At 35.8% G+C, this 15,604-nt stretch overlaps 2 protein-coding genes and 1 pseudogene across 3 annotated transcripts; 2 read left to right on the forward strand and 1 right to left on the reverse strand.

Moving 5' to 3' along the window:
* Window positions 1-3,611: 3,611 nt before the first annotated feature.
* On the forward strand, window positions 3,612-4,999 carry LOC149732007 (uncharacterized; annotated as a pseudogene).
* A 5,867-nt stretch (window positions 5,000-10,866) lies between these two features.
* On the forward strand, window positions 10,867-11,726 carry LOC149732008 (uncharacterized). Its single transcript, XM_089882276.1, has 3 exons — window positions 10,867-11,170; window positions 11,285-11,514; window positions 11,592-11,726. Exons 1-2 carry the CDS (start codon window positions 10,968-10,970, stop codon window positions 11,427-11,429), a joined length of 348 nt encoding a protein of 115 aa, XP_089738402.1. The 5' UTR covers window positions 10,867-10,967; the 3' UTR covers window positions 11,430-11,514; window positions 11,592-11,726.
* On the reverse strand, window positions 11,563-14,287 carry LOC149732009 (uncharacterized). 2 transcript variants are annotated; one of them, XR_016385500.1, is made up of 5 exons: window positions 13,143-14,287; window positions 12,894-13,080; window positions 12,292-12,835; window positions 12,080-12,228; window positions 11,563-12,018 (listed from the first exon to the last, which is right to left on the reverse strand). XR_016385500.1 is itself a non-coding variant. In XM_089882275.1 (4 exons), exons 2-4 carry the CDS (start codon window positions 12,300-12,302, stop codon window positions 11,840-11,842), a joined length of 339 nt encoding a protein of 112 aa, XP_089738401.1. In that variant the 5' UTR covers window positions 12,303-12,835; window positions 12,894-13,258; the 3' UTR covers window positions 11,563-11,839. The 2 variants fall into 2 exon arrangements, 1 of the variants encoding a protein (XP_089738401.1); XM_089882275.1 differs by having other exon boundaries at window positions 12,894-13,258.
* Window positions 14,288-15,604: the final 1,317 nt, after the last annotated feature.

Here is a 15,604-nt window from a genome sequence, read left to right on the forward strand (position 1 = left end):
AACTCTACCCGCGCAATTCAACCGTGACGAATCTGACCCGCCATCTTTTGGTTTATATTGAATTTAAAGTTGGTTTAAAATGACGAAATTCTTCTCCCAATAGCTCATTTTAAAGCTAGGCATGGTCTTTATACAATTTAAATGTTTGTTTGTTGTCTGAAAGCTTTTTATGAACATAAATCGACATTAAGCTTAAGTCACGTGACTGAAGCTTTCATTCTTGGTAGAGTATTCTTTGATATAAGCAACCATCTATGTTGCAAGTTAGCCTGAAGTCGTTGTCGCAGGTATGACACGAGAACACATGCCTTTTTACAGCCAGCTTGTTTTTAAAATCATTTCCACAAAAAGTGCAATTATAAAAAACTTCCATTCTATGACAATTGACAACTAAAACGCCTTAATTCTTTACAAAACAAGAGTATATATATGTAGTGTGAATTGTTGAATCTGACACAAATGACGTAACGCAAATACTATCAGTGGGGTGTCCAAATAATTGTTTAGGCTTTTTCCAGTTTTGGAACTTATAGCTTAAGCGGTCGCTTTTGCCCTAAGGAAAATATGACATAGCCTGGTTTTATTGTAATAAGAAGGGGTAAAATCGCTCACCAGTCTAGTTATGGAATTTATAGGAAATTTATTGCCCTAAAGAAAGAATTTATTGCCTTAAAGAAAATGACATAGCCTGGTTTTATCATAATAAAAAGTAAAATCGCTCAGCAGTCTGACAACCTCCTTTTGTTATCACCATGCCTTGGTTCGCGTTCCCATGGGAGTAACATTTCATAGTCCCTTATAGATTTATCTATAAGGGTAACTTTATTACAGGCCAGAGGGTTTTAGGAATGACAGCGTTGGTAGTCTTTTTCTCCGCAGTATTGTAATATTAACAGTTAAAAAATAAAATATAAACAGTTCGACGAGGTTTTATTTAAATTAAAGTCAAGTTTGTTAAATAACGTTAAGAACAGAATCAGTCATTATTGACTGCAGCATGTTTCTACCCATAGCCGTTTTTTGTTTGTACGTTTTTATCAATTCACATTTACGGTTGCGTAAAAAGTAAAACGGATTTAGTTTATAGGTTTTAGCGGAATACTATCTATATTTTTTATATTCCATACCTAATGTTAAAAAATGGTGTTTTTCAGTTATCAGTTCGTAACATGACATCAGTTTTTAATTTCATATTAACGTCATAGCTGTAATACTGTAGCGGTCCGTTTTTAATAAATCAAATTTTTCTATTTTATCTATTCTGGCTTTGGATGATGGATAACCATAGTAGCAGATAAGCAATAACGAAGTGACCATATAGATCCTTTTTCGTCGAACAGTTGTTCTTGGCGTTGTTGTTGTTGCTGATAGGGTTTTTATTTTTCGCACTTATCTTAATTCGCAATTCTAGCATTTATTCTCTTGATTGAAATCAAATCGTAATATATATTTATAATATTTGGATTAAATTTTGATTAGCGATTAATTAACACGATTACTTTCCTCGTGTACTTTACATAGCGGAAACACTGTCTGGAACACAAATCTGTCAAAATGCTAACATCGGTTTCGTACAGTTTACATCGTAAAATCAAAAAAGACTGTAATTTCTTTGCTAAAATGAGGTTGGTACTTACTTACTCAGCACTGCAGAGATGGAATATTTAACTGCGGATTATTCAATGGCCATTTTTGAATGTGTTTATAACAGTAAGCAATAATTTCCTACGAATTCTTAAATAAAGCCAATTTAATAGAAAGGTATGCCAATGTTTACATACTTTCACTTTAGCAGCACTAGCATAGCAGCAAGCAACTAAAATTTGTAGTTACCTACAAAGGGTAATGCTGTTACTTAAGTTATGAACGTAGTTTACGCAAAGACTGACATGCACCAATATTTATCGTTGCCTTGTACATAATATATTACGCAGATCAAATTCAAGGAAAGTGTAAGTCATATTGTGTTCTGTATATAATATATTTATGCAGATCAAATTCAAGGAAAGTATAGAAGTTAAAGAGATGATTTTCTATGCATAGCAACAAGGAATCGAACATGTGTTAGTTATTTCTCAAACATACTATAGTAGTATAATACCATATCATGTTTATGTACCACTATTCATAGGGGTTCTGGGGTGCCTTGTACCAATTTTCAAAATAATTGTGAGATAGAGTGTTTTGGCCCAAGTTTTACAGATCACCACAAATTTTAACCTGCTGTTGAGTGTCTAGCCTATGGAAACAATCAGGCCCAAACCATACTCGAATCATACTATTAAATGAAGTTTGTTTATGTTTCAAGCTGTGATCGTATATGCATTTAATCACTTCACACTAGATTTTTAAAATGTGAATCCCGATGCCAATCTTAAATCACCGTTTTGTTTTGTGCAATACTAAATTTGTGGTATTACCATTCAAAAAATGGGTTGTACCTGTTAATTTATTCAATACATTGTTATCATACAATAACATGTTTTACTTTTTGTTACACAGAAATAAGTTTCTTTGTGATATGCTAATTTTTATAAATGTGGACGAGACAGATATAATGCATAGACAATGCTTCTTCATTTGTTTTAGTATCCAAAATGTGTGCAGTTAAGTAATAAATGTGCAATAAGCTATAATATACATAAACATTTTATGTATTCTTTGTCAAACTTTACTATTCTTTGTCAAACTATAATGTTGCAACCCCCATTAGGTTTATTTGCAATATACCAGCAGTGGCGATTTTATAAAAAGGTAGGGGTTGCGACAGATTCTATACAAAAGGGACCCTGCGTATGTATTCTATACAAAAGGGACCAGGCGTATATTTTTTTAGTTATGCAATTACACTCCCGACATCCCAATAAAAAATCTCCCACAGCCAATAGAATGTTATGTAAAAAGTAAATTTAGGTAAAGCTTGGGCTTAAAAACAAATTTAAAGGTTTGAAAGTTTAAACACATCGGTAATTTGTTTTCTGTTTTGAAAAAAGTCAAAAACAAGACCTAGAAACGGGTAATTTGTGAAATTTGGATCCCTTTTTTGGGACGTTGCCAACGTAGCGGACATAGTGAACTGAATATTGTAGACATAGCGAATTTGCACTAATTAAACGGACCGGTGACATTTTAGTCATTTAATAAGCGTAATTTTTATATTATTTTGCAAAAAATGTGTTAAAAGATTAATAAAAGCTATTCACCTTCCCACAAAAGGAAAACGCAAACATTTTTTTTAAAGATGCTTGACAGGGTAAATGTAAGCCATTTTACGCTTGCAACAGAACATAATTGTCTAAACACATTGAAAAGTCGGGGTGTTTGCTTGATTCTGGACTCACAATAGCAGCAGTGAGACCACTCGGTGTTTCTATGACCGATATCATCTATCTTAATGTTTAAATTATACGTGCCCATCCATTAGAGCTTTGCTCTCTTGTCTATTTTTACGATTGGCGCCCTCGCGCCACAATTCAAAAGTGGCACGAAAACCCACAGCGCCAAGTCTGCTTCCTGGGGCAATTAGGCGGCAATTTCTGTTTCCCGATTACTTTTTATTCGTTTGTTCAGGTTTATACTGTAAATTTTAAGTCTAGTATTTTACATTAAATATGTTGAGTGTAGAAGGGGTTGTAGAAGTCGTGGCAAAAGCCCTAAAGATGAAGAGGAAAAAGAATCAATATGTCAAAGGTTTCGCGGTGAGAAAACATAATTAAATCGTTAATTATGTCACATTGTATGCTGTAAATTGCATTTTATTAAAATTCAAAACATAAATCTCCTTATAGTTATATTGTTTTTAGATAACAAAATTGATGGCATGGCACTGTCAGCTGTTGATCAGCTTGCCACTTTGTTTAAAATATTCCCCGCAACTCCAAAGGGATGTTTGTTGAAAGTGTACCAAGAACTCAAAATCCAAAACCTTCCAACCGCTGACGACTTAGAAAATGACTCAGATGACACAGAACCCATTCTAGACACAAGTGAAAGTGGAAGTTTAAGTAGCCTAGATGAACTTTTTATCCAGTGCTGACAGTTCGGGTTCAAGTAATAATCTTGAAGATATTTCAAACCTAGACACAAATGAAAGTGGAAGTTTAAGTAGCCTAGATGAACTTTTTATCTAGTGCTGACAGTTCGGGTTCAAGTAATAATCTTGAAGATATTTCAAACCTAACACAGGCCGTTCCCAAAATTTTTCCAAAAGAACTTTGTAATTTTGGTTTTCATGCAAAACAGCTAATACAGTCTGGCCAAATCACTGAAAAAGGGAAAAGAGAGGTCACCTCTGAGCTAATCAGAGTCATGCGAAAATATGAAAGGTACACAAGTATTTTGTTTGTGTTGTGATTATTATACAAATGTTGTGTTATAGACATCCAACGAGGTCAACAAGAGGCAGTCAGTTCTTTTGTTCGACTTGGAAAGGCCACTCTAGGCTTAACCGAAGAAGAGGCTAAGGTATAGAGATTACATACATTAATAATATTACCATAGGAGCCTAACATGGGTGTGTGTGCATTCCCTGCAAAGTCACAAATGCATAATTGATTTAATGTTTCACTAACAGGTCATAAAATAAACATGATAATATAGTAACATGACAATCAACCTATTTCTTATTTAAAAGTGACTTTTAGACATCTTTAAATATTACTAACTGCCTTATGATGTATTTCAGAAAGTTTGGCTTCATAAGATTACACAAGAGATAAATAACCAAGTAAAACAACAAAGACGTGTTCAGTTCAGCCCCACCACTTCTAAAAGACGTGAAAACAACACAGCTGGAACTGCCCTGACTTCAATCGTAAGGCGACGAAGAATTTCACTCGAGCAAGAATTGGATGTGGATCTGTCTACTGTGTTTGGATCACTTACTGATGAAACTTACATAAAAATGACTGATAATCTAATTTATAATGGAATAGCATATTTTGGACATGTGTTGTTTGTGTTAATGTTACTAGTGATAAAGTTGATGCTGTTTATGTGAGTGGCTCGTGTGGTGTAATACTTTTTGGCCATAAACTCACTGTTAAATATATTACAATGAACATTATCATGCATGGTAAGTAGAACACACATCTGTTAAGGCATATGTTCTGCAAAATTCTTTATTTTATCCCCACCCTATGTCTGTAGTTTCTCCATTTGGTTCGTTTGAAAAATTTATTTGTCCCAAATTTAGATTGGAATGGTCAAAGCAGCACTCTTCGTGTGTGTATATTTGATTTAACTGTGGTAGCAATTACAAAATAAAAAAAATGTTCCCAAATCTGATTTAATTCTATATATTTATAAATTCTAAAAGTCTGTGCCAATTAAATATCTGGTTACCCACCATATTTTATAACTGGGTATTTTATTAAACACTATACCCAACGGTATAATTATTGTTTTGGATTTTGGGTAAAATAACTAAGTACCCAAAACGAACGTAACGCGGAAATTGGGTAGGAGTAGGTTTGTTCTACCCAAATTATACTTTGGGTACAGTTTTGATTTTGGGTAAAATAACTAAGTACCCAAAACGAACGTAACGCGGAAATTGGGTAGTAGGTTTGTTCTACCCAAAATATACTTTGGGTACAAACTTTCCCTCATTTAATTTGGGTAAATTTCACAATTACCCAAAGCGAAAACGCGATTTTTTGGGTAAAACTCGACACTACCCAAAAATGACCTAATTTTCTACCCAATATTTTTTTAAGTGTAGTGTCCACCTTCCTTCTACTACAAATTGCAATATTAATATAAATATTGGGTGTCTGGACAATACTAGTACAAACAATTTAAACTTTTCAGGGACAATACTAGTACAAACAGTTTAAACTTTTCAGGGCGTTTTTATTTAAAAGTAAACTTTTTGACTGAATTAAATGAGTTTTTAACCTTTCAAAAGTATTATTCTACACTAACTCCTAGGTTAGGTGTTGATGGTTAGGGGTTAGTTGTTAGAAAATTAGGTGGGGGGGGGGAGATTCTTCACTAGCACCACAGACTCAACAAATCAGCCGTAGGTTAACTTTTTGTTTGGATTAAATGAGTTTTTCCTGCCTAAATCTAACCCAGATAACACATTACCAATATGCGATAATAGACAAGACTTAGGCACCATGTAATATGCTGGGATTCGATTATATAAGCAGGCGTGACCTTAAAGAAGCTTATATTGTATATGTACGATTAGTACGAACTCCGTTATTATGATTAACATTCGGTCTACACAACGATAATGATAATATTAGCCGCCGGCCGGATACACGTGCACGTGACATTAGAATTATGGATATTCTGTTAATATCAGAAAGAAACCAGTTGAGCGACATGTACCGCCTGCAAAAGTCAGGCACAGCTAAGTTAGACAATTAGAAAAGAATTCATGGTGAGAAAAAAGTTGCAGCTTGTAGGTAGCATTTTTAACTCAAACACTGTTGAAAGGTAGTCAATACATTTGAAGCAGAAGTCATGAAGCTGAAGCTTTGTGAGGGAATTGATTCTACATGCTAAACACGAAATTGTAGAATTAATCATCTTCAACAATGTAGTGATGATTGATTGTCATCAAGGTCTATCACTAGATCACCAGGATGTAAATAGCTAGTAAGCCCCATAAATTCAAGTTAGATCTACCTCTAATATTACCCAAATTAAAAATCATTTATTACCCAAATTAAAAATCAATTATCTCCTAAGTTTCGGCTGAATCTCAATGTCAATTACCCAAATTAAAAATCATTTATCTCCTAAGTTTCGGCTGAATCTCAATGTCAATTAAGTGTGTTCAAAGTATGAAAAAAAATTTAAATTTAACAAGCTGTACCATGAACAACGACGTGCATTTATCTGATTGTAACAAATAAACTTGAAAACAGGAATATAGGAACCAACTCTGCTGGCATCAATCCAGTTGCTGTGGAGTCAATGAAGGAGACTTCAAGAACTAGTAGAAGGTTAAAAAGGTTTGTTTATTCATTTTCAGACTTTTTGGGTGTTTTTTAATAATGACGTATTTTGTAATTTCAGTAAAGGAAGTTAAATCAGGAACCAACTCTGCTGGCATCAATCCAGTTGCTGTGGAGTCAATGAAGGAGACTTCAAGAACTAGTAGAAGGTTAAAAGGTTTGTTTATTCATTTTCAGGTGTTTTTTTGATAATGACGTATTTTGTAATTTCAGTAAAGGAAGGCTTGTTAAATCAAGTAGGCCAGTTGGTTGGCTTTGTAGACTTTGGGAATCGCACAGTAGATACAAAAATTGCAACACATATTTGTATTAAGTAGTACAATAATATTTCTGTATTATTTTCATTTCTAACATTTTTTATTAGTGTTTTATGTGCGATCAGTGAAGGAAGAAATCTTCATGCCTCCATCATTGTGGCCAAGTACTGTCACCACAGAACTTCAATTGATGTCTACTTTTTGGGAAACGGTTGGCAGATGTGAGACTAACCGTGCATGTTAATGCAAATATGCAATTGTTGCTGATGGTGGGTGGTCCGACGAATCAAACAATATTTTCAATTTTACATGAAGGGTCATACACTATGTGTGAAGGTGCCGTTACTGCTCCAAACCTATACTATTTATATTTGTACCGATCCCATAAAAACTAATTCTAATTCTAGACTTGCCTGTTAAAAGTTAACAGGATTACTTGAGTACGTGGCATATCTCTTACTTTAAGGATTCTCATCTAAGTAATACTTAGCGGTTACTATGTGAAGTGTCCATAAGGAACGAAAAAGACAGACGTGGGGGTTCTTTCCTACACAATCCCTTCTGTTGTTTACACTGTTTTCCTATACTTAATTTTTTTTATGTTGCATTATGTTTTAAATCAGGTTTCTTAAGTAAAAATTTCAAAACTTAAAATAAACTGGTGTACAAATTATATTTGCAACAAACAGATACACAGTAATTAACAGGCAACAGCCTTTTAATTCGGGGTGCTTGAGATACCCGGTTTGACCAGCTGCTCTTCCCAAATTTATCACTTCTCAAATTATATTTGCAAAGTTTGCAACAAACAGATACATAGTAATTAACAAGCAACAGCCTTTTAATTCGGGGTGCTTGAGATACCTGGTTTGACCAGCTGCTCTTCCCAAATTGATCACTTCTCGAGTTTTTTTTGTTATGGCAGGACAGAGGCGCTTCCCGAGATCCAAATTTTTAGGTCACAGAGCACACAAGTATATGCTGTTGTGTGTTATTGTTTTCCTAGATTTTCTTCTGAACTCGTACAAAGCTTGTACAATTTTTCACAATTCTGATGCTGTTTGTAGTTTCCAACTAAATCCTTAATGGTTTAGTATGACTGCTGTGGCATTGAATAATACTCTTCTGGAATTACAAAACCTATAGATGTGGATGTTGTAAGCCCTGCATGGTATATCAATCCTATTTCGTCGTCTCTACCATCGACTGTGTTGTAAACTCTGTTTGTGAACGGTTAAACCGTATGGATCATAAAATGAAGCACTACAATTTTCTGACCCAAGCAACGCTTCTCTGACTTTAAACTGCTGCACATTATGAAATTTAAATTTCCTGTTATATAATCTATGTATATGTTTGAGAATATTTGTTGTAAGCCATTTGACACATTGGAAGGAACGTAAATAAATTCCAGCCTTCAGAATATATAAGATATTGTTTAAAACTAATAGTCTGCACATACACGTGTCACACTCTGCAGACTGGACTGATTTAAATGCGTTCGATCTGTTTATACCAGATCCAATCAAGCGTAAAGCGTCTGAAACTGGTTTTTCGTTGATAATTCAAATAAAGTATTATCTTATAACGTGAAAGTTTCAAATATAAAAAAAACGTAAATTGTTTCTGTTTAAATAATAATATTTCGGAAAAAAAAATCACTTGTCACGTGACCTCAGTTTTCGGTCTATATATGTTTAGATATCTACGGTGGTACCGTCTATACCCAGATGCCCGGAGGTGCGGAACACATGCAAGTGCTTAAAAATAATCCGGCCCAGTCACCTAGGGGCAACCAACAAATACTCATCGTCACCTTGTCTGTCACCGGTTGCCCACACACGGTAAAGGACCCCGTCTATAACCTTTAGCACATCCCACTGGTGCATGTAATCTCTACTGCCAGTAAGAAGTCGGACTCCGCAGGTCGGTGTTGGCAATTACTTATCGTCACCTTGTCTGTCACCGGTTGCCCACACACGGTAAAGGACCCCGTCTATAACCTTTAGCACATCCCACTGGTGCATGTAATCTCTACTGCCAGTAAGAAGTCGGACTCCGCAGGTCGGTGTTGGCTGATCGCTTCAAGTTCGCCTTCATGAATTTGCCACGTCCGTTTGTATCTAGCTACCATCCATCGAGCCACGGATGCGGTCACTACTGGGCGCCCCGCTACTGCTGAAAAACGGTAGAAGGGGAACTCACCCTGCCATTCTGTTCTGGCTGTCGTGGTGGAAGGTTTGTCTCCTACTATCCACGAAAATGGTTATACAGCAACAGGTTGGCTACTCACAGGCAGTGAAGAGAAACACCAATGTTAAATCGAAAAGGCCTTGCTGTTTGTGGTTGACAGAGGAACCATGTAAGAGAGAGGATGTATACGAGTTGCTGAAACGAAGAGAAACACCAATGTTAAATTGAAAAGGCCTTGCTGTTTGTGGTTCCGGACAGAGGAACCATGTAAGAGAAAGGATGTATACGAGTTGCTGAAACGAATAAAGTTTTCAATTGACAAAGTAGTTGGTATTGTAGAAAGGAAAAATTCAAAGATCGATATTACGTGTACCTTCAGGGAAACGGTGATGGAACTTCTTGATTTATTGAGAAAAGACAACAAAATCAAACATACATTTCTGTATGAGAGCGAAAATATTGAAGTTTTGATTAGTTGGGTCCCGGTACCACTCCAAAACAAAGGTATTGCAGAAGCTTTGCAAATGTAGCCGTGCAAGAGGTAAGGTCCAAAAAGGATAAAAACGGAAAGCTGTTGGGAACCAGAATTGCGGTAACAAAGAAAAATGACATTGTTAGATCCCCCCTGCCAAGCTACATATGGGTTGAAGGGACTCTACGTGAAATAAAGCGGCCAATTAAAAACCTGGTAAACTTTGCGAGCGCGCCCAAACAGAAAAAAAAACGAGTTTCCCGCGCCGCGTCAAGCAAGAAGCGTATCCAACGCACCTTGAGCTCCTGACGCGCTCACGTCACCTGATAAGAACATGACTATAGTGAGCCCGCGGGCAAGGACGACGATAAAGAAAATGCCCCTGCAGAAATCGATGCGAAAAATACAAATATTATCAAGAACATTGCTAGTGAGCCCGCGGGCAAGGACGACGACGATAAAGAAAATGCCCCTGCAGAAATCGATGCGAAAACAACAAATATTATCAAGAACATTACTAGTGAGCCCGCGGGCAAGTTCGACGATAAAGAAAATTCCCCTGCAGAAATCGATGCGAAAACAACAAATATTATCACGACATCAAAACGAAAACGATGATTGGTCCAGAGCCCTTCTGTGAATCAACTTTCACCAAAATCTTTAAAGAGTCTGGACCACGCTCATACAAGTTGGTTTTAAATGAAAATATACACTTAAAAAATACTATCTGTGGTTTTTTTTTGTAAAAAAAATGTTTAGTTTAGCCAAAAAAACGTTTTAAAAAGTGGGAAAAAAATCGTCCATTGTTGCGTCACTCGCGGGCACTGTGACGTAAATTACGTCACGATCTGTTCTAGTCGATCAGCTGATTTGTGTTTTGTTCGGCGGAGATAAATTTATGTTTGCAGCAAAACACAGTGTACCATCGACATAGTGTTATCTGGTTGTTTTAACTTAAGAAATATATGTTAGGTATTGCCTTTGTGTGATTTTTATTCAAAATTAGTTATTTATGAAATTATTTGTTAGTATATTAACACAGTTGAAGTTTGTCAGTTCAAAATAAACCTAAAAATGACTGATGTAGAAGTATTGTATTCATCTGCTGAATCAGAAAGTGATGTTAGCAAAGAAGGCGAAGATCCTGACCTATTAGCAATAGGTATTGAGCCTTTCAAATTTGAACCTGTACTTCCAGCAAGTACTGTGGAAGTGGACAGGCCAAGTTCACCCACCAGTAAAACAAGTGATGCTGAGCGAACCAAAAGTACAAACTGGTAGGTTGACTGTTTTAAGTGTACTATTACAAAAGTGACAGTAAAGTTTATTTGTTGTTTTACTGTGATGTTTTCAAATATAGAAAAATAAACTGGTATTATGTACTTGGACAGGTGTAGCTGCTCTAACTGTGATATCATGAATACGGAACGAGAATGTATTTGTTGTATGGAAATTGATGTTATAAAATTAAAAACAGATGAAGCTCAAGTGCATTGCATTATACTTTTCATCCTGGATTCACTGGAGTTTGTTTAAATACACATGTGTTGCAAATGTCATATTTTGGATACAGACAAGAGCATGGAATACAAATATACCGAAATCATTCTACAGTAATGGAGTAAGTATTATTTAGTTATCTACTCTTCATACCAAAATGAGAATGAAACACAGGTTTATGATGTTTATTTTGTTTAGACAATATCGCTACACAGCCTATCGAAACTTTGTCCGATGGGTATGGGAATGGCTGGGAAAACAGAAAGGTTCTTCCATCATGCGTAGTGAAAAGAATAAGAGAACAATTTAGTGAAAGTTCAACAACATTTACAGGATTTTTACCATCGTTATAAAACATTCAGTTTTCAATGATTTGGTTTCATACAAAATGTGATATAGACGGAAGAATCCATTTGTTAATAAAGTACACTCCAACATCACTAGATTTATACATTTAGTTGTGGAAATCTGGAATAGTAACTTTTGGCAGCTTGAGATGGTGTTGGATGAAAATATGTAGAACTTAGGAATTCTGGAGTGGCAACACCATTCCATTGTTGTTGTAGTACATTAAGCTCATTTGCATCAAGCTTTAAAGCACCACATAGGACTTTTGAAACATAACCTAGAGCATAAAAATGAATTGAAATATATTGCTTACTATTTGTATACTGGGCTTTTTATACCAAAAGTGGCTTCCTCTTTTTGTCTTCGGACAGAAAACTCGCCTTTTTTGTATTTTGGAAAATAATATTTTACCACAGAGCTTCCATCGTTTCGCTTTAATAACTTTCTTCCACAATTTTCATTGTAGTGCAATGCAGCTAAAAAGTGTCTGAAAATTGTAAACGTTATAGCTTTTTAGAAATAATTAGTATTTTTAAAGTCACAATATTACCGGCATAGCATTCCACGGTGAGAAAACGCACGAAGCTTTGGGGCAAACTGCAGTAGCAAACTGTTGTATGCCTCCAATGATGACGTTTGTTGTCGGGTGCTCAACTGAGCTATATCTTTTAAAAGCCTTTTGTTAAGAACTACTTTTTCAAGTTCTACATATGCTTGTGTAGCTGCAAGGCAATAAACATGTGGATTATACTAAAGTTAAAAAATCAAGCAAATGTTTGACCTTTTTTTAATAGTAATTGTAATAAAAGTATGGACACATTGTAAAAACAACTTACTGCAATCTAACCATTTCTTTCTTGGTTCGTCTTCGGATAAAGGTGGATGTGCACAGCGTGGATAGATAAGGCTATCATGAACATGTACATTTTGTATGTGGTACAGGATTGACTTCCATTTGTCCACAACCAATTCTCGAGTGGATCCATCAGATGACATAGCACACCAGTACAGATGGTTAATTATGCTTTTAGACCATTCTTGAATAATATGGCAATCTTTTTTTCTTTGAATTTTCATGAGACGTTTTTTAATACCTTTAGAATAATTTTAACTGGTTAGTGTTCATCATCTAAACTACCATCATACACTTACTTTTGGCAACATGCCAAACATCATAATAATGCTCTGTATCGGGCATTGTTTTTCTGACATGTGCCGCAATCTCGATATGTCGGTCTGTAATCAGACTTTTGATGCGGAAACCTTGTTCTTCGAGAAAGTCAACACATTTTATAAATCCATGCTTTTCCATAGCGTTGCTACTTTTTGTTTCATTGCTCTGTAAACAAAATGCCCTTTATAAGTAAAGCAAATGTAAGTAACTTCATTTATTATACTAACCTGCACAAGCTGAAAGTGTACCAGTTTGTTGGATTGAGCATCAAGCATGGTGTATGTCCCATATTTCGCACTGTGACCAGGACTGTCACATCTGCCATCCCCACATATAACCAGATCATTACTTCTTGTTTTAGTTTCTTGCAAGATTGTCTGCTGTTCTTTTATCCACACACAATGTACTATGGGCTGAATAATGTTAGAAAAATGCCTTTTAAAAGTTGTCTGCGAAATTGCTGCAATGTTGATGGATTTGAACAACCGTACAGCTTTTGTATATGATAAGCCATTACATGCAATACCACAAGACAAAAGCAAGTTTCCAACAGGGGCATTTCGAATTAGTGGTTGACTTGACCACTTCCGTAAAAAGGAACATTTGGTACATGCTTGTTCCACTTCAAAGGATCCTCTTCTATTTTTAATTGCAGATTGACATTCTCCAGTGCATAACGGGCAGGTGGCAAACAATTCCATGAGATTATTACTATTAAACACAATGAACTTTTCTTCCTGAATTGGGCCAGCCTCTTTAAAAGATGTGTCACTGGAAAATACATTTCAATGCCTTTTGGAAATAATGTAAAGCTAAATTTAATCAGAAAAAATTCACTAGTGTTAAGAACTGTACATTGGTAAATATATGCAGTATTGTACCCTGGAAAAAGGTCGATGTTGCTTGCGTTCATGGAGGCATCTTCAGGAACAAATGTTGGGTCTGTAATTTCATCATCAATGTGTGTCATACTTGTACTCTCTAATGTTTCATCATGCTTTCTTTTTTTATGAGGCGTTGAAGATTCAATAGGATCAAATCTTGTTATGTTGCTTTCTATGGCTGTAATATGTACATGGCAGTTCAGTACAAATACCACATTAAAAAACAAACAAATTTAACATACTTGCTGTTTGGGTTTCTATTGAAGCAGTCTCAGTGGATTTAAAATCTACAAAGAAACATTGTGTTCCCTTGTCTTTCATAACTGGACAAAACTGTGTGCTTTGATTAATTAATTAATTCTTGACTTGTACCAGGTGGTGGATCTGTTTCTTTCAAGTTTATAAATTCTTCTGTTGATTCCAAATGAATGTTTCTTACAGGATCAGGGTATATTGAAGGAATGGCTTCTTTTTTTAAAACAAGTTTTCTTGCATGTCCCCCGTTGTGAACATATGATAGTTAGTAAATTCTTCTGAAGTAAAATGTTTACTACAAATTGAACTTTGCTTCTGGGCTGTACCAGCATGCCAATGTGACTTGGTTTTTTGCACAAACAAGCTCCACTCTTCTTTTAATTGAGAGTTATTAGGAAATGAAAACATACTGATCTTTTTAGGTTCTGCCTTGTTTTTACAATGTTGTACACAGCAATAATCAGGCATGATTATTCAGATTTTCGTTTTTGGTAAACCCCCTATATGGTAACTTTAAATGTAGATATCATATGAATATGTTGTTTAAAAACAAAAACAACCATTAAAAATCTGAACCCGGCTAAGTTACAGAAACTAATTCTCCACCAAGCTTGGTAGGCTATTTTAAATGGTTTTCCTATTCACTGCTATCATTTTATCCCATTGATCTCTAAGAAGTAACTGTCTATAAGCCGCTGGTTCGATTAAAATATTGTTACTACATTATTACATGACTTTCCTACAGCAGCAATAAACGGTAACAACTGTGAGGCCGGGTTTTCCCCAGATACGAAGTATTGTATTGTGACGTCACAGTGCCCGCGAGTGACGTTTTTGGCAGCTTCAAAATTTCATTTTTTAAACGTTCATATCTTTTAAATTAAAGCTTCTTTTACAAACTAGCTTTTAATTAATCATCAATAGACATAATAGTTTGTATTTATACAAAAATCTGCCCAACCTTGGGAACCGTGGTCCGGACTCTTTAAGCCACGGTGGAGAAAATTACGGAGTGAAGTGTGGTGTAATTGTCACCGAGAAGGTTTTGTCCATGATTCCAACGAAAACGAAGATTGGTCCAGAGCCCTTCTGTGGATCAACCTTCACCAAAATCTTTAAGCCACGGTGGAGAAAATGAATTGTCACCGGGAAGGTTTTGTCCATGAATCCAACGATCGATACATCTGCAGAACTGACTTTTCGGTGGCAACACCTTGCTGTGCGACCAACGATCGCTTCCTTGTAGCAAAAAAATGCAAAGTACACAAACTGTGTGCACCGGGAAGGTTTTGTCCATGAATCCAACGATCGATGCTACTGCAGAAAACACCTTGCTGTGCGACCAACGACCGCTTCCTTGTAGCAAAAAATGCAAAGTACACAAACTGTCTATGCTGTAAACAAAAACTAAGCAGAACTCCCTGCTGCCACAAATACACCCCCGAGAGAAACTGTATTGACAACAAACTGGAATGCCTTTACTGCAGAACATGGTCAGTCATGTGTTCATGCCACGATCTAAACGTAATCCCTCAAAACAACAAGCATCA

Source organism: Ciona robusta, chromosome 8, assembly GCF_009617815.1.
Source record: "Ciona robusta chromosome 8, ASM961781v2".
NCBI lineage: Eukaryota > Metazoa > Chordata > Ascidiacea > Phlebobranchia > Cionidae > Ciona > Ciona robusta.